This window comes from Geotrypetes seraphini, chromosome 5 (assembly GCF_902459505.1).
Source record: "Geotrypetes seraphini chromosome 5, aGeoSer1.1, whole genome shotgun sequence".
Classification (NCBI taxonomy): Eukaryota; Metazoa; Chordata; class Amphibia; order Gymnophiona; family Dermophiidae; genus Geotrypetes; species Geotrypetes seraphini.
Window position 1 is genome coordinate 199,668,117 of NC_047088.1, and position 21,788 is coordinate 199,689,904.

General features: G+C 45.0%; 1 protein-coding gene across 9 annotated transcripts in view; it reads right to left on the reverse strand.

The window, feature by feature from the left end:
- Positions 1–21,788, reverse strand: part of RAPGEF4 (Rap guanine nucleotide exchange factor 4) — a 251,957-nt gene that overhangs the window by 80,628 nt on the left and 149,541 nt on the right. For all 9 annotated transcript variants that reach the window (XM_033947094.1, XM_033947091.1, XM_033947092.1 and 6 more), the window contains 4 exons: positions 19,680–19,756; positions 14,716–14,862; positions 11,538–11,653; positions 6,868–6,956 (listed from right to left, as the gene is read on the reverse strand). In XM_033947094.1, the coding sequence (XP_033802985.1) occupies positions 6,868–6,956; positions 11,538–11,653; positions 14,716–14,862; positions 19,680–19,756 (429 nt within the window). The remainder of the gene's footprint in view (positions 1–6,867; positions 6,957–11,537; positions 11,654–14,715; positions 14,863–19,679; positions 19,757–21,788) is intronic.

The following is a 21,788-nucleotide window of genomic DNA, read 5'->3' on the forward strand; positions in this document are numbered from 1 at the left end:
AGCTCAGCAACCAGCAGCAAAAGCTCGCATTCGCAAAAACTGTAGATGCATAGGCTGCTGGTGGCAGCAATGGCCTAGGGATATTTCCGCCAACTGCTAAGTTTGGTAGGAGTTCTGGCCACCAGAGGAGGAGGTCTTCAGCTGGCAGGGCTTGGGGATCCCCGCTGTGGTATTTATATTCTGAGTTGCGGGGTGATAGAGGGATGGTGGGGCGAAGGGTGGAGGGCGGTGGTGGAGAGTTTTGTGCCCACCCACTCTGGGCTCAGGTCCACTCAAATGTAGTAATCTGGCTAAACTACTGGTGGTTACAGAACAGTGCATAGCTGGAAACGGTCATTTAGATGCATGTCGCCTAAATTTAGGTGGATCCTTATGGAATTACCTCACATATGTGGTTCTCCTCATGCCTGAGTTAGCAATTTCACTTACTACTTCAGTGCAAAGTTCCTTACTTTGTTTCTCTCCCCTATCTAGAAAACATTCCACACTTCTGTTCTATCTACAGTCTTAACAGTGTATTAACTTCACAGTGCTATAACTAGTACATACAAGCATACATAAATCTATTAATTGACATTAAATCCGTATGGTGCCTTGCACATCATTTCAAGCATTTGAATAACCTAGACCTAGACCTGAAAACTCCATTTTCAATGGCATGTACCTTTATTGTTTGAAATCAGGTCAGACAATTTATGTTGAATCAATTTTTATTTTCAAACAAAAAATCCAACCAACAAACTCAGAGAACAATAGAAAGAAACCCAAGTACAAAGCAACAGATCCAACAATTCCAACCCAAACCCCGTGATCCAAAAACAAATAAAAATCTTAGAGCAGTAGGCTTGGACTCTTATAACCCACTGCCAATAACGAAACCCCAACATAAAAAAAACCCCAGAAATAAAAAGAAGTTAAAACAACACGGAAGAAAAGTTCACAGCCTCCCACGCACCCCTGGCGCCCCAGCGAGAACAATAGAGAGAGCTCTGGCCTTGGAGAGGTTTACAAGGAATTCAAAATGTTACTTCGAGCCCTTGGCGAAAGAGAATGGAGATAGGAGTCCCAAATCTGAAGAAACTGTCGCTTTCGTCGCAAGCTATGACACACATCCCTCCGTTCCAGCAGCAGCAGAGCATGCAAACGATTCCTCCAAGCCCAAAAGGAAGGTAAAGCATCTCCGATCCAGACAGAAAGAATCACCTTCTTCCCCAAGGCGCCCACCCGCCGCATAAACTGACGCTGACCCGGATCAGGCACGCAAAAGGCCTCATATTTATCCAGCAAAAGACCAGCCACAGAAAGAGGAAGCATACAACCCAAAACACCCTCTACGTAAGATAAGACCTGCCTCCAAAAGCGTTTAATTTTCACACAGGACCAAAAAGCGTGGATAAACGAATGGGGCTGCATGAGGCATTTAGGGCACAGAGGTGAATCCGCATAACCCGAATAACATAACTGACTCTTTGTAAAATAGCCACGATGAAGTACCCGAAATTGACATTCAAGCAGATCTGCATTAACAGAGACTCCAGGGATTCATTTAATCAAGGAAAGGAGATCCAAAGCATCTCGCGCTATCCCCAGATCTTGACACCAACGCGTCTGTATCGCTGCACGATCAGTCTGTCCCATAATACGATGAAAGTCCTTATAGAGACCAGAAACCGTAAATCCAACCTCCAAATATGGATCCAGAAGTGCCGCAAACCTGTCTTCAATAGGAAAGCTAAAGCGTCTTGAGGGAGAGACCAAATATAATGATGAAGTTGCCGAAAAGCAAGAAAATCCCCAATGGAAAAAACACCAGACGAGCTAAGATCATTCCAAGATATTAAGGAGCCATCAGCCTGTAGAATATGGGTAAGCAAGTTAAGATCTCGCGACGCCAATTTACGAAAACTAGCATTTTCTATTCCTGGGCGGAATTGGAGATCCCTTGAATAGGCAAATATCTAGTGATCAACGGCAAACCACCCTTAAATTGAGCAGGTAATTCAGAGCGAGGTGCCTGAACCAAAGACAGAATATGCCATGGGGCAAAAAATTCCTTCTCATTGGGTTTAGGTGTAAAATTCAGGCGATCCGAAAGCCACTCCCCAAGATAACGCATCAAACAACTGAAAATGCGGCATCCCTAACCCCCCACCATCCCAAACACCAAGCAGGTATCACAATGCCACCCGCGGCCTTCGTCCCCCCCCAACAGAAACGAGAAAGCATAGAATGTAGTTTGGTAATATCCTTTTTCAAAAGCCACAAAGGGAGTAACTGCAATGTATAAAGCCATTTAGGAAAAAGGACCATGTTAAATAAATGGATTCTGCCATGTAAAGACAAAGGAAGAGGAGACCAGCGGGCAAAACACTCAGCTGAATAACACAACAAAGAGTCGATGTTAACACGATACAACGCGGAAGTATGAGTTGTCAATAAGATCCCTAAATAACGAAAAGAAGTGGAGGCCCATTGAAGAGGAAAAGGCCCAAGCCAAGAGTTAAGGTGGCCATCAGATTCAGAAGGGACACAGTAGGATCCGAGATATGGACTAAAAAGTCATCAGCAAAGGCTGAAATCTTAAATTCCGAAGCGCCTATTCGAATGCCCGGAATAGCCTCGTTAAGCATAACATCAAGGGATCCAACGACAGAGCAAACAACAATGGGGAAAGGGGACAACCCTGATGCGTGCCGCGACATATGGGAAACAAAGGAGAACAGAGTAAATTGGCCAAGACAAAAGCATTTGGGGAATGACAGAGCACCCGAACAGCATCCTGAAAAAATTCCTGGATACCATACCGATCTAAAACCGCAAATAAAAAGTTCAGCTCAGACAATTTAAAAACTTCTCCATTGTGGAGTTCATTTACTAAGCTGTGGTAAGCACTAACGTGTGCTTACCGCAGCATAAAAGGGCTGTGAGGCATTCTGGGATTAGCACACACTAACCATGCACTGGGGGTGGGTCTGGGGGGTGGAAAGTGGGAGTGTTCTATGCTAATTAATTAACACAGCTACATTGCTGCACTCTAACCAATTACTGCAGTTTGGTAAAAGGGACCCTGTGTGTTCATTCCAATGTGTTTGAGAATTTCCAGCATTCCCATGGTGAATAGTCACTCCTCAGATATATAAAAACAATATGTAAGATATGAGAGTAGAAAGAATTTAAAAAATGTTAGTTTACAGGAAATATATTACGATTTATTTGTTGTTCTATTGAAGAATATGAGTCATATATTATGCAATAAGTACTTTTTTTTTTTAATAATAAAGTACTTTTTTAATATATGGGTTTGGAAGGTGAATTATTGGAATAATTATTTAAATCTGAATGTTGTTTGCCCAGCTCCCCAGAATGAGTGGGGAAAGGTGCAACACCAACAGGAATTTTATGTTGCTGTATTTAATATTTTAAAAAGATATATTGATGATTTATATTGTATATGTGTGATATTATTTCAGTTGTAAAACATATTGGATGCAGATCTGTCCCATATAAAGCTGCAAGTAAATCAAATTTATATTATAATACCATTTTTGGAATTTTAGGGCAAAAGTATAATTGGCAATTTTAGGGCACGACTATAATTGGCAGCTAAGAAAGGTGTTAATTGTGCATATAAGCTAAAAAAAAATAATAGCACTTACACACCTGATTTGCACATCTTACTCAATTTCCGAGGCACTGACTTCGCACGCATGGGAGATTTCGTCCATCAGATGCTGCAGGTTCAAGAAGTAACTGATAATGTGGAAGCTATGTGGTCAACCTTGAAATTGACCCTTCATGAGGCAACTGAACGCTACATAAAATCGGTAACCAAACAGCAAAGAAAAAAGAAACCCCAATGGTTCACTAATGAGGTCTCTAACCTCGTCAAAGAAAAGAAAAAAGCATTTCTCTCATACAAACGCACGGGGAAAAAAGAAGCAAACATTGAATACAGGACAAAGTCTGCAGCGGTCAAAACAGCAGTCAGGGAGGCCAAACTTCGAATGGAAGAAACTCTAGCGAAGAACATTAAGAAAGGGGACAAATCCTTCTTCAGGTACATTAGCGACAGGAAAAAGAACACAAACGGGATAGTACGCCTTAGAACGCCAGAAGGGAACTATGTGGAAACAGATTCTGATAAGGCCAAACTACTGAATGATTACTTCTGTTCAGTCTTCACCTGCGAGGCATCAGGGCACGGGCCACGGCTGGAAGCAAAGCAAAGCATGGAAGACCCATTTCAGAATTTTGAGTTCACACCAACTGATGTTTACAGAGAACTGTCAAGACTCAAGGTGAACAAAGCTATGGGACCGGATAATTTGCACCCAAGAGTGCTCAGAGAGCTATGCGATGTTCTGGCAAAACCGTTAGCCATGCTCTTCAATCTCTCCCTAGGTACGGGGAGAGTCCCCCTAGACTGGAAAACAGCCAACGTTGTTCCTCTGCACAAAAAGGGTTGCAGAGCAGAGGCTGCGAATTACAGGCCAGTGAGTCTCACATCAATAGTGTGTAAACTCATGGAAACTCTACTTAAAGGTAAATTAGACACGATATTGGATGAGGGAAATCTGAGGGATCCCTGTCAACATGGATTCACTAGGGGCAGGTCATGCCAATCCAATCTTATCAGCTTCTTTAACTGGGTGACAGGAAAGCTAGACTCGGGAGAGTCTCTAGACATAGTGTACTTGGATTTCAGTAAAGCTTTTGACAGTGTCCCGCACCGTAGACTATTAAACAAGATGAAATCGATGGGGTTGGGTGAGAAACTAACTGCATGGGTCAATGATTGGCTGAGTGGAAGACTTCAGAGGGTGGTGGTCAACGGCACCCTCTCTGAGACATCGGAGGTGACTAGCGGAGTGCCGCAGGGATCAGTCCTAGGACCATCCCTTTTCAACATATTCATAGGGGACTTGACCCGGGGGCTTCAGGGTAAAGTAGCGCTGTTCGCTGACGCCGCCAAACTGTGTAATATAGTAAGTGAAAGCAATCTCAAGGATAGTATGACGCAAGATCTGATCACGTTGGAAAACTGGTCCTCGACATGGCAGCTGGGCTTCAACGCTAAGAAGTGTAAGGTCATGCATCTCGGCAGTAGAAATCCATGCAGAACATACACCTTGAATGGAGTAGCACTAGCTAGGACTTCAGAAGAACGGGTTGGGAGTTATCATCAGTGCAGACATGAAGGCTGCCAAACAAGTAGAGAAGGCCTCATCCAAGGCAAGGCAAATGATGGGATGTATCAAGAGAAGCTTCGTCAGCCGCAAACCTGAAGTCATAATGCCACTTTACAGATCCATGGTGAGACCTCATCTGGAATACTGTGTGCAATTCTGGAGGCCGCATTACCGTAAAGATGTGCTTCGAGCCGAGTCGGTCCAGCGGATGGCCACTAGAATGGTCTCCGGACTCAAGGGTCTCTCATACGAAGAAAGACTGGGCAAATTGCAGCTCTATACTCTAGAGGAGCGCAGGGAAAGGGGTGACATGATTGAGACATTTAAATACGTCACAGGTCGTGTCGAGGTGGAAAACGACATATTCTTTCCCATGGGACCCTCGGTCACAAGGGGGCACCCACTTAAACTCAGAGGAGGGAAATTTAGTGGTGACACCAGGAAGTACTTCTTCACAGAAAGGGTGGTGGATCATTGGAACAAACTTCCGAGGCAGGTGATCAAGGCCACCAGAGTGCTCGACTTTAAGAATAGATGGGACATCCACGTGGGATCCCTACGAGGGTCGAGCAAAGGAACTAAGTCATCAGCACTCAGACTTAATGGGGTGGGTCAGTAGAGTGGGCAGACTTGATGGGCTGTGGCCCTTTTCTGCCGTCATCTTTCTATGTTTCTATGTTTCTATGCACCACTAATTAGCAATTACACGCCAACATCACAGTCAGTGGCATAACGAGGGTAGCAAGCACCCAGGGCGGTGTTTCACTCTGCGCCCTCCTCTCCACCTTCCGCGTCCCCCTCGCTCCTTCCCCACCCCCCATGGCACATTAGCACCCTCCCTTCCCCCCATACCTCTGAATCTTCACCACCATAAGCAGCTTCTCCGGCCTGTTGCTCGTGCCGGCATTGGTTTTCTCTCCGATGTACTTCCTGGCTCCATGACCAGGACGTGATTTCAGAGGAACCAGGCTGGCTTGAGCAGTAAGGCCAGAGAAGTTGCTTATGCTGATGAAGATTTAAAGAGATATGGGATGAGGGGGAAGGGAGGGCACAAGCGTGGTATGAAGGGGGGTGGAGAGATGCCAGCACCATCACCAAAATGGCGACCAGGGCAGTCCACACACACCCTTACTATGACGCTGATCACAGTGTGTACATGCGAGAGGTGTGCTAGCATAGTAGGGTATATCCAAGTGAAAGGTGTGTCGCTAGAATACATTATAAGATGTGTACTTCAGGGCACAATTAGGTCCCAACAGTAACAAATACCACTGACTTGGCGTAACTATTGGTGCCTAACTATAGGTGAACCAATGCCGACTTACGTTATTATTCTATAATGGAATCTTGGCACCAAGAAGTCATTATAGAATTGGTGCTAAGTACATCACATTGGGGTGCCTAAATTGTGGCCACTTTTCTCTTTTACTATACGACTATCATTTTGGCAGAAGGGTCAAAACACAGATCAAATGTTGGTATCCTATCGGTCAATGCGTTATGAACTGTCTTTTGGGAGCATGCTTGCTGCAAATCTCAAACAGATGTGTGGAATTCACAAAAATGACAAGTCCCAGAGACTAAAATAATAGAAACCTAAAACACTTAAATTTTCACCCCTGCTTAAATACATTCTCATGAAAACATTAAGAAAGTATTTTGTCACTAATATTTTTACCCGCTGCTTCATTTAGGCTGGTGTCAAGACGCATTGTTTCCAGTAAGTGCTCCAAAATTTTTTCCGGAGTTCCCGACATGACACTGTACCTAAAGAAATTGAAGACACTATGCTGATATCGGTATTAAGCAAAGGATGAAGTTTCACACTACTGCGAGTTACCATTTCTACTGTGCTATGAACTACACCAGTGGTTCCCAAATCTGTCCTTGGGGACACCCAGCTAGTCATGTTTTCAGGATATCCACAATGAATATTCACAAGAGAGATTTGCATTCAGTGGAGGTAGTGTGTACAAATCTCTCTCATGAATATTCATTGTAGATATCCTGAAGACCTGACTGGCTGGATTGACTCCAGGACCAAGTTTGGGAAGTACTGAAATAGTCTTTAACTATAGCCTTCCCTAGCACCTAAACTCATGAATATTCATTGTGGATATCCTGAAAACCTCACTGGCTGGGGAATCCCCAGGACAGGTTTGGGAGCCACTGAATTAGACATACGCATTGCTGTACAGGTACATATAAGAGACTGCAAGCTCCTAAGAGCAGGGACTCTAATCAAGACAAAGGGAAAATAAGAGGCTTCAGCATATGAATTTATTGTAGAAAAAATGGTTAATATTTAACAAAAGTATGCTCAATGGGTATGTAGACTGGTGCTTTCTTAGCTTTCTACATCAAGTACTGATGGAAGCAAATTTCTATAGAATATAGTTTTTAAATCAAATTCCAGCACTGATCATTTAAAGGCAGGGTAACATTTAGTAGTTAGCTCTAGCTACATAGACAAATTAAACAACCCTTTATAAAAATAAGGCTCTATGCACTAGAGTGGTATCAATTCTTACTGGGTAATGCTCGATTTTTTAATCATTAATATTTTGTAGTCACTTTTGAGAAAGTATAATAACTCTGAGATTCATTGTTCAATCAGTAAAACACAAAATATTTAAACTGGAAATACAACTGTATATTTTTGAAATAAATGATAAATCTGGTTGCCTGAGATTTTGATGCAGGGAGTCTAACACTGTGTAACAGGTAGATGCTAAACATTTCTGTTGCTTGAGAAAACAAGCATTGGGAACTCTTAAGGAATGGCTACAGTAGTGGGGTGAGAGCTGGGGAAGGCAGAGTTCAAATCCTACTGATGCCCAGGGCCTGCCCAAGGGTATGTGAAGCATAAGGCAAACTTTCAGCTATGCACCACCTGCAATCATGTGACTGGGTCAAGTGGTATACCCGTCATATATGGTGTCAGGGGTGGGACGGTGAAACTGCCCATCCAATGGAGTAAGGGGATTCTGGAATGCCTAGGAGAATCCCGAAAGAACAATCCGCCAGGTGAGAGGAAAGGGGGTAGCTGTAGGGGAAGAGGAGGCCACAGGGGCCCCATTGGGTGCCTGCATAGGGGGCTTATTGGGAAGCCCAGGAGGACAGCCAGGAGCTCTCTGTAATAGGGGAGGGAGGCTAGGTTTTTGAAAGGCTAAGGGGACAAGCCCCACCTTAGTCAGAAAGGAATACCTGAAGTGAGCTAGTAAAATCTGGACATACAGGCTTTATTTTCTGAGTGAACGCCCACCCTTTTAAGTTGTGGGGGGGGGGGCAGTGTGACAGGGTAGAGTACCTGTCACTGGCCAGTGGAGGGTCTCTCATGGAGCTCATGGAGCCTGAGTGGAGAGCTGATTTGCATAAGAGCTGTTGTGCTGCTGGGAGCTGTCCACTCACCCTGAGTGGATTGTGGTGCTGAAAACAACAGTTCCAGCACAGAGAGCTCAGAAGGCAAAAAGCTCCTTCAGGAGCTGGGTAACCCTAAGGAGGAGGAATGCTGGCTTTGACCTAACTCAAGGTAAGCCCTAAAGGCAACTGCTGACCGGTGCTGACAGGGGGCCCAGTGCAGTGAAGTAGAGTAGCCAGGCTGACCAGTTCTGATGGGGGGTACTGGTGCAGCAGTAGAAAGCCCAGTAGTGGGAGGGTCTGCGGGGATCTATACACTGACAGGAAATAGCTAAAAGTAGCCAGAGGGCCTGGTAGAGCCTGAAGTCGAGGAAGGAACTCAGGCTGGATGACCGCCGTAAAGACCGGTGTATGGACCGGTGAAGAAAGATCCAGGTGGTGGGAATCCAAGAGGCCAGGGAGTGAGGGGCTGGCAGTTGCCCCATAAGAGGCAGCTGGAAGAGATGGCAGAGTCCAAGATTGAGTGGTTCAGGCGGCTGATCAGTGGTGGGACTATCAAGGCTGGTGGCAACTGGCGGAGAGACCAGTAATGGCACTGAGAGCTGTCAGGGAGGATCTCAGATGAAGTAGCCTGAGAGACCCTGGGAACATTGGCCAAGGTCTAAGGAGCGCCGGTGGAAGGATCAGCTGAGATGGTGGCAACCATCAGAGTGACCGGTGAATGTTACCGGAAGCTTCCAAAGACCTGGAGGGCCAATACAGAGTCGGAGGAAGGACTCAGGAGAGACCCTGGAGAATGAGGAGTCCATGGAGGACCTCGGGATGATCAAGAGGTTGGTAAGACCTGGTCACATGTTTTAAGAACTGTGTCTAACCGTGTATATTTTGTTTTTATAGAGAACGAAGGTCTGGATTTGTGACGAGTTACCACTCAGCCTGGTCACATGATCACACCATCACTGAGGGGCATTTGAAGTTCATTTCTCCCCATCCATATTCTAGCATCTCTCCTTTCCTTCCCAGCATCTCAGCACCCCTACCCTGTCCAGCATTTCATCTCTCCTTACCCACCTCCACTCTGATGCTCAGCATCTTGTCTCTTCTTCCCTTTTCCCTCCCTCTCTCATAACTAGCAACTAATCTTCCCTTACTTTCCAAAGGTGCAATATCTCAACTCCCTTTATCCTTCCCTCCTCATATGTATCAGCTCCCCCTCTCCCTCTTGATGGGCCTGCCACCTCTGCTCCCATACCCTTGCCCAGGCTGGAAAAAGCATTAGGACAATGTGAGACCTTCTAGTAGAGTGAAACCATGTGAGACCATCATAGTGGAGGGGAAGGAGGAAGGATGTGTCAGCATTTGAGTGTGACCTGTATTGAAAGGTCCTGTGAAAGCAACATTGAAGTGCTGCCCTCTTGCTATACTGGAGCTTTGCCATCACCTCCTAAATTCTGGTGCTCTAAGTAGATGACTAGTCTGCCTAGTGGCAGGGTCAGCACAGATGATGTTTCTTGTAACCTCGGGAAAGTTACTTACCCCTCTGCTACTTCAGTTACAAAGTTAGATTGTAAGCCCTCTGGGGATATGGAAATACCAACTGTACCAGAAAGTAATTTTCCAAGAACTACTGATGACATAAACTACACTAAGGAAGCCCTTGCCATAAATACATTAAGATCTTTTTGACATGAGTCATTCTAGGAAAAGACTAGCCAAACAGGTGGAAATTCAGTAAATGGCATCTAAAAAGATAGGTCCTTATAATTTAAAACTTAAGCGCCTGTAATGTAGACCAGGATTTTAAAGGCCTGCATTATAGGCACCTAAGTCCTTTAGAGCAATGTTCTTCAACCGCCAGTCTGTGGACCAGTGCCGGTCCACAGAAATTTCTTGCCGGTCCGCAGGGCCAGCTCGTGCATCGGGCCCAAGACAATGTTCTTCAGCCGCTGCTTTGCGATGCAATCGATGTGGCGTTATCTTTGGGCCAGCTCCCTCTTCCTCAGGGCTGCAGTGCACAAAGCCGTGGGCAGCGGCTCCTACACGTGTCCTGTACCTGAACCGGAAGCATTCTCTGCGAGGAGCCGCTGCCTGCGTCTTTGTGCACTGCAGTACTAAGGAAGAGGGAGCCGGCCCGAAGACAACACCAGGGGTGGCATAAAATGGCCAGGCTGGAGCAGACCAGAAGGTAAGGCACAGCATAGAGGGAGGGAGACAACAAAGGTAGGGGGAATGATTTTAGTTTTAAATTTAGTGTTTGAATTGTGTTAATTTTGATAATTTACATCTGCTGTCTGTATTTTGCACTGTTCAGGAAGAAATGCATTTGTTTCTTTTTCTCTAGGGTTGTACTGCTTGCAGAGTCTTGAATCTTAGGGTTTCTTTTGTATATACTGTATTAGTACTTTTAGTTTTTGGTCCTGTATTTGCATGGGTTATCTGTTTTCTGGTAGTGTGCTTTGTGTAGTTTAATTTTGTGGTTAACCATTATGTGTTGTTAATAAGATTATACTGCGTGTGTGTGTGTGTGTATACAGTATACAAAAAATAAATGGAAAAAATGGTGTTACAATTAGTACTATTATGGGGGCAGGGCCTTAGGCTGGGTCTGGCCTACGATTTAGCCCAGTGTTCTTCAACCGCCGGTTCGCAGACCGGAGCCAGTCCACAAAATAATTTTTTTATTTCTGCCAGTCCATAGGTGTCAAAAGGTTGAAGAACACTGCTTTAGAGAATCGTGCCTAGCAGTATCTAAGTTCTTTTCCGCCCTTAAACATACCTACAATGGAGAAAGGTGCTTATCTTTTGTTGAATCGTGCCTAAGAAGATAGGTGCCTATTACCCAATTCATTTTTTCCCCAATTATGAGCCAATTATGAAGCCAATTTACTAATTAAATTAGGTGCATAACTTTAGGCACCTATCTTTAGGTGCCTCTTATAGAATTCCCCTCACAGTGGCTCTACAGTGCAACATTAATTGAAGACGTACTTATACTGTGACTGGGAGTTTCCTTGACTAGAAGCTCTTGTGCCTGCAGGAATCTTCTCCAACACCAGGACATCTTGGTCATGTTCTTTGAGTCGTACTGTATTTGCTTCAACATCCTGCAACATAAGTTTCCAAAGATCGCAATCTTGATTTTTTTTTTTTTTAAATGAATTTAATTGGCTCATTCATTAATAGGCTAATAATGTAAACTGGAGCTTGTGCATCTGTTTTCTGATAATAGACCGCTGTTTTCAGTGAACCAAGGAGGCCTTTCACGAAGGTGTGGCTTAGCACATTCTAGCACAAGACTTTCCAGCACTGTAAACCCAGAATTAATATGACATTAACCCCCTCTTTTACAAAGCCTCGCTAGTGCTTTTAGTGCGGCGGTAACAAATCCGACGCTCATATTAGCATCTGAGCTGTTACCGCTGCGTCTGGCACTAAAAACGCTAGCTAAGCATTGTAAAGGAGGGGGTAAAATTCAGGCATTTTCTTTCTTTCTATCACAGCTTTGTGAAAGGAATCCTGGCGTTAGCATCTAGCGTGGGCTATTCTGCGCATTAATGCCCTAACCCAGCTTAGTAAAAGGAGCCCTTAGCTTGTTCTCCTTTTGGAAATCTAATTATAATCTCTAAAATCTCTAAAATCTCTAAAATTATAATCTCTAAAAGAAAATGTAGTACATTAAAACTAGACCAAAAATAAGTCCTAATAGTAAATTTTCCTTTTAACTGGTATGTGTAAGCAAAACTGATTTTTTTAAAAAAATTACCGTATTTTCACGCATATAACGCGCGCGTTATATGCGTTTTTACCTACCGCGCATACCCCTCGCGCGTTATATGCGTGAGCGCGGTATACAAAAGTTTTTAAACACCCACCCCCGCCCGACGCCCGATTCACCCCCCCCCAGCAGGACCGCTCGCACCCCCACCCCGAACGACCGCTCGCACGCGCTCCCACCCGCACCCGCATCCACGATCGGAGCAAGAGGGAGCCCAAGCCCTCTTGCCCGGCCGACTCCCCGACAATATCGGGCCAGGAGGGAGCCCAAACCCTCCTGGCCACGGCGACCCCCTACCCCCACCCCGCACTACATTACGGGCAGGAGGGATCCCAGGCCCTCCTGCCCTCGACGCAAACCCCCCTCCCTCCAACGACCGCCCTCCCCCAAGAACCTCCGACCGCCCCCCCAGCCGACCCGCGACCCCCCTGGCCGACCCCCACGACCCCCCCACCCCCCTTCCACGTACCTTTGGAAGTTGGCCGGACAGACGGGAGCCAAACCCGCCTGTCCGGCAGGCAGCCAACGACAGAATGAGGCCGGATTGGCCCATCCGTCCCAAAGCTCCGCCTACTGGTGGGGCCTAAGGCGCCTGGGCCAATCAGAATAGGCCCGGGAGCCTTAGGTCCCTCCTGGGGGCGGGGCCTGAGGCACATGGTCGGGTTGGGCCCATGTGCCTCAGGCCCCGCCCCCAGGAGGGACCTAAGGCTCCCGGGCCTATTCTGATTGGCCCAGGCGTCTTAGGCCCCACCAGTAGGCGGAGCTTTGGGACGGATGGGCCAATCCGGCCTCATTCCGTCGTTGGCTGCCTGCCGGACAGGCGGGTTTGGCTCCCGTCTGTCCGGCCAACTTCCAAAGGTACGGGGAAAGGGGGTGGGGGGGTCGCGGGTCGGCTGGGGGGGCGGTCGGAGGTTCTTGGGGGAGGGCGGTCGTTGGAGGGAGGGGGGTTTGCGTCGAGGGCAGGAGGGCCTGGGATCCCTCCTGCCCGTAATGTAGTGCGGGGTGGGGGTAGGGGGTCGTCGTGGCCAGGAGGGTTTGGGCTCCCTCCTGGCCCGATATTGTCGGGGAGTCGGCCGGGCAAGGGCTGGAAACGAGCAGTCGGGACCAGAGGAGACTCGGGGAAGGGCTGGAAACGAGCAGTCGGGACCAGAGGAGACTCGGGGCAGGGCTGGAAACGAGCAGTCGGGACCAGAGGAGACTCGGGGCAGGGTTGGAAACGAGCAGTCGGGACCAGAGGAGACTCGGGGCAGGGTTGGAAACGAGCAAGTGGGACCAGAGGAGACTCGGGGCAGGGCTGGAAACAAGCAGGCGGGACCAGAGGAGACTCGGGGCAGGGCTGGAAACGAGCAGTCGGGACCAGAGGAGACTCAGGGCAGGGTTGGAAACGAGCAGTCGGGACCAGAGGAGACTCGGGGCAGGGTTGGAAACGAGCAAGTGGGACCAGAGGAGATTCGGGGCGGGCGAAAGGAGAGTCGGGGTGGCCAGAGGAGAGTCGGGGCGGGCGAAAGGAGAGTCAGGGTGGCCAGAGGAGAGTCGGGGCGGGCGAAAGGAGAGTCGGGCGGCGACGGGGGAGTCGGGGCGGCATGCGCGGTATACGTGTGTGCGCGGTATATAAAAGTTTCTGTACATAAAGTTGTGTTTTTCGCGCGCTATACCCGTGTGCGCGTTTTACACGGGTGCGCGTTATCTATGTGAAAATACGGTACATTAAAAAATATCTGAAAACAGCTACATTTTGAAAGTCATTTCCTCAGTAGAACTTTTTCTTGTCTCCATGGTCATTTTCATATATTTTATTCATGTATTGATTTATTAATATATTTGTATGTTGCCTTGGTATAAAGATGCCTTCACTGTGTGACAATAAATAGAAGAAATCTGATTTATATTTGTGTGAAAAGGACCATCAAAGAGCTCTCGCGTCTTGCAGGTACCCAAATTCCTCTGCATTCTGAGATCAGCTAGTCACCACTAAGCCAACACTAAGGTGATACAATCTTCAGACCCTTAGATACTGCATAATACTTAACCTCCCCCCTCCTTTTACAAAACCATAATGTGTTTTTTAGTGCCGGCCGCAGCGGTATTAGCTCCAATGTGCATAAAATTCCTATGAGTGTCGGAGCCATAGTCGGCGCTAAAAACCACGCTATGGTTTTGTAAAAGGGAGGGGTTTAAAAGCAAAAAAAAACATTAATTCTTATCACTAAAATCAAGACCTGTGTTCTTACCAGTATTAACTTCCACTAGAACCTGGAGGACAGTTCCAGTGTGAAGTAAAATATATAAATGGATTTTGGTGGAAGAATTCACATTGTTTTCCTGTTCATTCTGGTGTGCTTGGTTTGGAAGACCACTGAATTCCTTGGTGTGCTCCTGCTCAACACTCACCCTTAGGATTCTGTTGAAGTCCTCCTTGTCCACCCTCAGGAAGTGGCAATTGTCCTCTCGCAGGACAATGGAGGCTGCCCTTGGAGCATCATTCACTAGTGCTAATTTGCCAAAATCATCTCCCTCGTGCAGAGTGCAGACAACCCCCTAAGAAGAGAGAGAACATGTCATTGCCTGTCTGTTGTCCTTATTTGGCATGAAACCTGTGACGAACAGCAATACATTTGTGCAAATCAGTAAAAATCTTAACCGACAAACAGTGGAGTGCAATGATGAGGTGAAAGGCAAATCACATTGAGGGATACAGGTAAACAAGGTCTCATCTGGGAACACCTAGGTCTTCATCAGGAAGCACCTAGTTAAGCCTCCGCGTGAGCGGGTCACTGGACTTGATGGACCAAGGGTCTGATTCGGTGATGGCATTTCTTATGTTCTTATGAAAAGAAATGGCTGAGCGTTCTCTGTAATGTAAAAGGCTACAAGCCTCTAAGAGGATCCCTGAACACAAGCATTAGTAGAGGCCTGACTTCATAATGGCATTCCAGTTCCTGACATTTCTTTCTGCTTATTCCAAACACAGGAAACCATAGTCCTCTGGTCTGAAAATAGGTTTTCAGAACAGCCAAGGCTTTCAAATCAGACAGGCTCCTAGGCTAACTTCCTCTAATAACTGATGATTTTTCAACATAGCTATCGTTAAAATCAGATTTGCTTGCAGGTCTTATAAAATGGAGATATCTACCACAGGCTTAGTTAGCCGACAAGTGTTAAAAAATAATGCAAGAGACTCCAACTACTACAAAACACAGCCGCAAGACTAATTCTCAAAAAGAATTGATACGAAAGGGCAAGTCCACTACTAGAACAACTGCATTGGCTACCGATGAATAAGAGAAACCATTTCAAGATAGGTTTCATGGTTCACAAAGCGATCTATAGAGAAAACTGGTAGGGACTAACATCTGATTTCAAAGTCTAACATTCCTTCTTCAATTCACGTGCAACACAATGCTTCAAACTACTTCTCCTGTCACCTCAAAAAGTATGTTGGAAGATGTTTGAGGCCACCTTCAAATACTAAGCTCCCCACATTTGGAACAAACTACCAATACAACTAAGACAACCTACCACATACCTTGACTTCAGGAAGAAACTAAAGACATACCTTTCCTCCCTATAACCACTCTCTTATTTTCACCCCTTCCTCCCAACAACCACCTCCCACTCTAATATCACTTCCAAAACATGATCTAATTCTTATTGTAAACTGCATAGCTTCCTTGCAGAGAATTGTGGTATATAAGACACTATATTGTAAAAGACCATTTTTAAATAATTTCCCTTCCATAAAACATCATAATAAAAATAAAACTAACCTTTATTGGTAATCTCTTCAACACCCCTAGGGATTTAATGGGCATTGGAGCATTTGCCAAGCGGCAGTCACTACAACGACTTTGTAAAAAAAAAAATAATAATAACTTTATTCTTCTATACCGCCACAATCTTGCGACTTCTAGGCGGTTTATAATCAAGGAAGCTGAACATTCAGCGAGTTACAATATGCAGATGATCAGAGGAAATACAGAGTGCAGAAATCTTAAGAAAGCAAAAATATAAATATACAGTTTGCTGAGCGAGAATATAGGTTATACAGTTTGCTAAGAAATTTCTGAGAGGACCCGTTAGGAAAAGGTAACGCATTTCAAAAATTACAGTGAAAAATTACAATATGATAATAACAGTTTATATAAATCGCTGAACCGTGAAATTCTATGCAGACTTATGAGGGGAGAGGGAATGGATAAGAGATCGTGAGAACCTTTATTGTGGAGAGAGAGAAGAGCGGGTCAGTTGTCTAGGTATTTCAGGAACAGATATGTTTTTAGGCGGATTACTGTTATAAAACAATGTATTTTTAAGAAAGAAATAAAATAAACAAATACAGGCAGAGTTAACACATCCTACATCTAGCAGACAGAACAGTTGTCATCTCTGGGATTCTTGGATTTTTAGGACCGAGGACAAAATTGTTTCAATGCTTCAAAAAAATGAAGGAGCTGCCCATGAAACAAGAGACCCCTCAATGACTGTTCTTACCCCAAAGAACAAGTCAGCGAACTGTGAACAAAATAATGTAAAGGTTTTCAATCAATTGCATAATTTAAGTTATAACTCTATTCTAAGGCACTCAGCTGGATTCTACGAGTATATAAACTCTGCAGACAATTTTTTAACAGTCCACATCCTTATAAAGTGTACAGGTATTTTTATCTACCGACTCTGAACCAGATCTCAAATGCAAAGTACGAGCACACTCTTACTTTGAAAACTACCAAGGGAAAAAACCCAAAGAGATTCGTACTTGCTTTATTTTCTGGGTATCGCTCTGTCCCTTCAAAACACAGTCTTGAAAAATTAAAATTCAACAATATGGCTCCTGTTTACAACAATGTGTTAAGGTTTTGCATTTACCAAGTGCTAATTGCTAGAATTAGCATGTAGTAAATGGCAAAACCTTCATATTAACCATTTGGGGGTTTTAACTCTGGGAGATTTTGCTTAAAAATTCTGTATTCACCTCCTTTCAGCCCCCTGCCACTGGTGTGTGGCCTCTCAACAAAATCTCAGGCAGGTTTCACGCTACTTTGGCCAAAATGTGAGAATTTAGCTAAAGAACTCAAAAATGCATTTACGGTACGGCATTCTTCTGAACAGTAGGTCTAAAGTCATATTAAAACGTTTGTACATTTTATTTTTAAAAAATCCACCCCGCCAATAATAATTAATAAAATATGGGACAAAAATGATAGAAATAAGAGGAAGAGGAAGTAATAATAGCATGAGCCAGGCAAACTGACAATTGATTAATCTGGCGGCATTACAAGACTTTAGATAATCATTGCTCACTCCATGTCTGCTGGTTAACCATTCTGGATTGCTGCAGAGAATCTCTGGACTGCAAACAGCTGGCTATAGGAATCTCCTGTGGCTGTGTCATTAATCTCAAAGGAGGCCATCCGAGCTCTTGCAGCATCCAGTCGGGGCCACAGGCACCCTGGGGAATCCTGCAGTCATTTTCATTTTAAGATCCTTAAGTTTACTTGTGGATCATAAGATAGCTGTTCCTACACTGGCTAGAGCTCGTTGGGAGACAGCTAGAGAAGAGACAGTGCGTCTTTCTGGTTAGCACCTTCATTATGGAATAAGCTTCATAGTACCATTCATGCAGAATGTAGTTTAAACAGACAATGAGCACTCCGTAAGAGCCAGCGAGATGAAGGAAAAGTCTTATTTATTTCAGTCTGGGACGTACAATAACATGGACCCGGCACAACACTGTGTTTCGGCGAACATAAGCTGCTTTGACAGTTGCTCTGGGATTCACTTCTCTGTGCTTTCTCGCCTCAGCCTCACGCATTTACAAAGGAGTTTTTAATCTGTGGATTAGAGAATGACATGGTGGCAGTTACCCGCAGGTGACCACGGGTAACCCACTGAAAAGGTGGGGGAGGGGAAGTGCTCACTGCGGGCAAGGTGACAAGGCCATCCACCACCCCATGGAGCGGTGAATGGCCTTGTCCCTGCAGTTAAGGGAGGGAAGGCGTGCGGTCACTGATCGCACGCGACCCCCTCCCTCCCTACGGCCAAATCTATCTCCCTCCCTCCCCCTTACCTTCACGGTGCTTTCATAAAAAAACTTACTGAAGCAGGCAAAGCCTGCCTGCCTACAGTCGCGTGTGTGTGGGCGGAAGATTCTCCTCTGTCACAACTTCTGGTTGCGCCAGAGAAGAATCTTCCGCCCATACACACGCGACTGCAGGAAGGCAGGCTTCGCCGGCTTCAGTAAGTTTTTTACGAAAGCGCCGTGAAGGTAAGAGGTAGGGAGGGAGGGAGGGAGATAGATTTGGCCATAGGTAGAGAGGGAGCCGTGCGCGACTGGTGATCACGCACCTTTCCTCCCTTAAGTTTCAATTCTTTATTAACGTGCCGCGAAGGTAAGGGGGAGGGAGGGATATTCTCAGGCTGCTGAAGGGCGGTGAGGTGGTGAGAGGGAAGGGTGGATGCTGCGGGGATGGGGCAGTGAAGGGGATGACGGGGACGGGGCGGTGAAGTGGCCAGTGGTCCGGTGTCGGGGCAGTGACGGGGACATATTTTTTCCCCGTGTCATTCTCTAGTTCTTATGTTCTTTTGAAAACCCGTCTGGATGCCTGGACAGTCCACTTAAAAGAGGGCATGTCCGGGTAAATCCAGATATCTGGTAACCCTACATATTCTCCAACTGCTGGAGTTGCTGTCAATGCCTACTCCAGCCCATCCAGATATCTCTAGCCATAAGCGGGGCAGAAGGATAAGCCAAACTACAGGTAGGGGGAAGAGGAGAGAGATGTAGGACCACTGGAAGGAGGAGAGGGGAGGGAAGGAGACAGAGATGCAAGGGAAGGGAAGAAAAGTGGCTTTTAGAATGGAAAAAAAAAGCACTAAGTTATTTGTGTGTGATATTTTGAGGGCTGTTCTTGATATGTTTTGTGCATAAATAATTACAACTAAAATTATTGTCTGGACTAATATTGGTATTGAACTGATGTTTGGCTTATGTGCACAAAACTCCCCACTACAGGCTTAAAATGTTTACTTGCAATGCCTTAGGCCCATAAAATTGCATAAAATCATATTTCTGCTTTGATACAGGGAAGAAAACTATGAATATGGGGACAGTAAGGGGATGGAGATGAAAAACGTGGGGATGGTGAGGGGACGGGGATGAAAATGTGGGGACAGGAAGGGATGGGGATGAATCTTTGTCCCTGCGTCACTCTAACTGGAAGTGCCTTCATTCTGCCCCAGTAAATAATGAATATAATATAATCCCACTCAAATAACAAAAACCTGAGCCCTCTAAATATTGAATATTGCACGAAATCTTATAACAATAAATTCCAACAAAATCTTTAGAGAAATACCTTTCCATAAATAACCACATTTACTGATCCCTTTAGGATAATGTACCATGAGGTGCCTTCTTCTCCTTGATTAAATACTAGAAAAAAGATTGAAGAAATTAATTTTGGTCTCATGTGCAAATAAGGCAAAAAAGTAAAAAAAACAGCTTCCAAAATTCAAATCACAATTCAATCATATTTATAAAGGGAAATAGAGACACTGCAGACTTATTTCTATCAAAAAGAAGAATCTTTATATTATAATTCTATGAGCTCCTTGATATTTCTTAATACTGACATTTAAATGCTTTAAATTTGTGTTTTTCATTCCAGCTGTTTCAGTAATTTCACATGTACATAAAGTGAAGTTTATAAATGCAGGTTTTACAGTAGTAGATATTCTCCACTGTTTGATATGACTAATGCAAACAGGATTAAATGTCAACAAGATCAAAATCAATTATCAGGAAAAATGAAATTAAGGGAGGCAGCTGCTTATAAATAAAACAGTATATACAAAATAATTTTGATAAAATAACATAATCATACGTGGAGGGGCATTTCGATAGTGCGTCTAAGTCCTACTTTGTCTAAGTCCTATCCTATAAGACATCCAAATGTCGGGGTGGGAAAACATCCATTTTTGAAACCACTAGATGTCCACTTTTTTTGTTTTTTTGAAAATAACCTATTTGGACAACTTGGCCCTTAGGATGTCTAACTTTTTTTGGTCATGTTTGAATATAAAAATGTCCATGTTCAAAATGTTCAAATCAAGCCCATTTGAATGTGGGAGGGGCCAGCATCTTAATGGATTGGCCACGCAGACATCCCAACAGGGCAGTGAGGCACCTTACAGGGCTCTCCAAAACTCCCCCCAAATCTACTATACCCAGCTGACTACCACCCCAATAGCCCTTATGGCAGTACCGTAGGTTTTGGGTGGGGTTTGGTGGGCTCACTTTCCACCATAAATGTAGTGGGTAGAGTGGCTTATGGGCCTGTGTCCTTCTCTCTATGGCTCTCTGGCTTACCTACCAGGCTACTTAAGACACCTGTGTGATGCTCTACTAGGTTTTCCCATACCAGATGCTGCTGTTCTGGAGACACAGGTATGTACTGTTTCATTTACATCTTTGGGGGGGTGGGAGGCAGTTAGTGATCACTGGAGGAGTGTGGGGCTATAATTTCATCTCTCCAGTGGTCGTCTGGTCAGTTCAGGTACCTTTTTGGCCCCTTTAACATTTAGATATCCTGAAGGGTGAATGACCTGCAATACATCTAAAAAAAATTGTTTTGAAAATTGGCACTTGGACATTTTGGAAATTAAAGCGTCCCAAGTGCTGCTTTATGCAAATTTTTGCCCATTTTTCTCCTTTGAAAATGAGCCCCATAGTGTCGTATAAGTGTAACAAAAGAAATGATAACAAAGATACACAGGCATGTAATCAGCACCATAGTACTGCGACAAGAGTCCAAAAAAGGATAAAAATATAAGAAGTGTAAGTCAGGTCAGACCAATAGTCAATCGAAACCACATCAAATCCCATATAGCAAAGCTGTTAAGCTTGGACATGAACACCTTATTCAAGATTTCATGCTCCTTTCTCTGAGATTTGTGAAATTTTTATGTTTATTAAAATAACTTGATATACTGCCACATTTCATCAGATCTAGGTGGTTTACAATTTAATTCATGCCCATTCAGTAAGAAACAAGGTATCTATTATTCATGAATGTATTACAGGCAGTCCCTGGGTTAAGAACGTCGGACTTGTACTTACAAACTGGACCCCTCTTCCTTCCTGTCCAAACGCTACCCTCCTCCTCCCTTCCGTATCCCAACATGCCCCTCATCATCCTTCCCTTTGTTCTGCATCCCAAAATCGTGCCTCCCTCCCTCCCATGGGTGTTTACCTTTGCCGGCTGGCTGTCTCTTCCCAGCTACACTTCTCTTTGCAAAGCCATAAACAGCGGCTCCTGCACACAGCCCGTGGCTGACCTGGAAGCCTTCCCTTTAACATCAGAGGGAAGGCTTTTGGGTTAGGAATCGCAGCTGCAGCTTTGTGAAGAGAAATGTGGCTGAGAGGAGGAAGCCGGCCAGAGGAGGTAAACACTCATGGGAGGGAG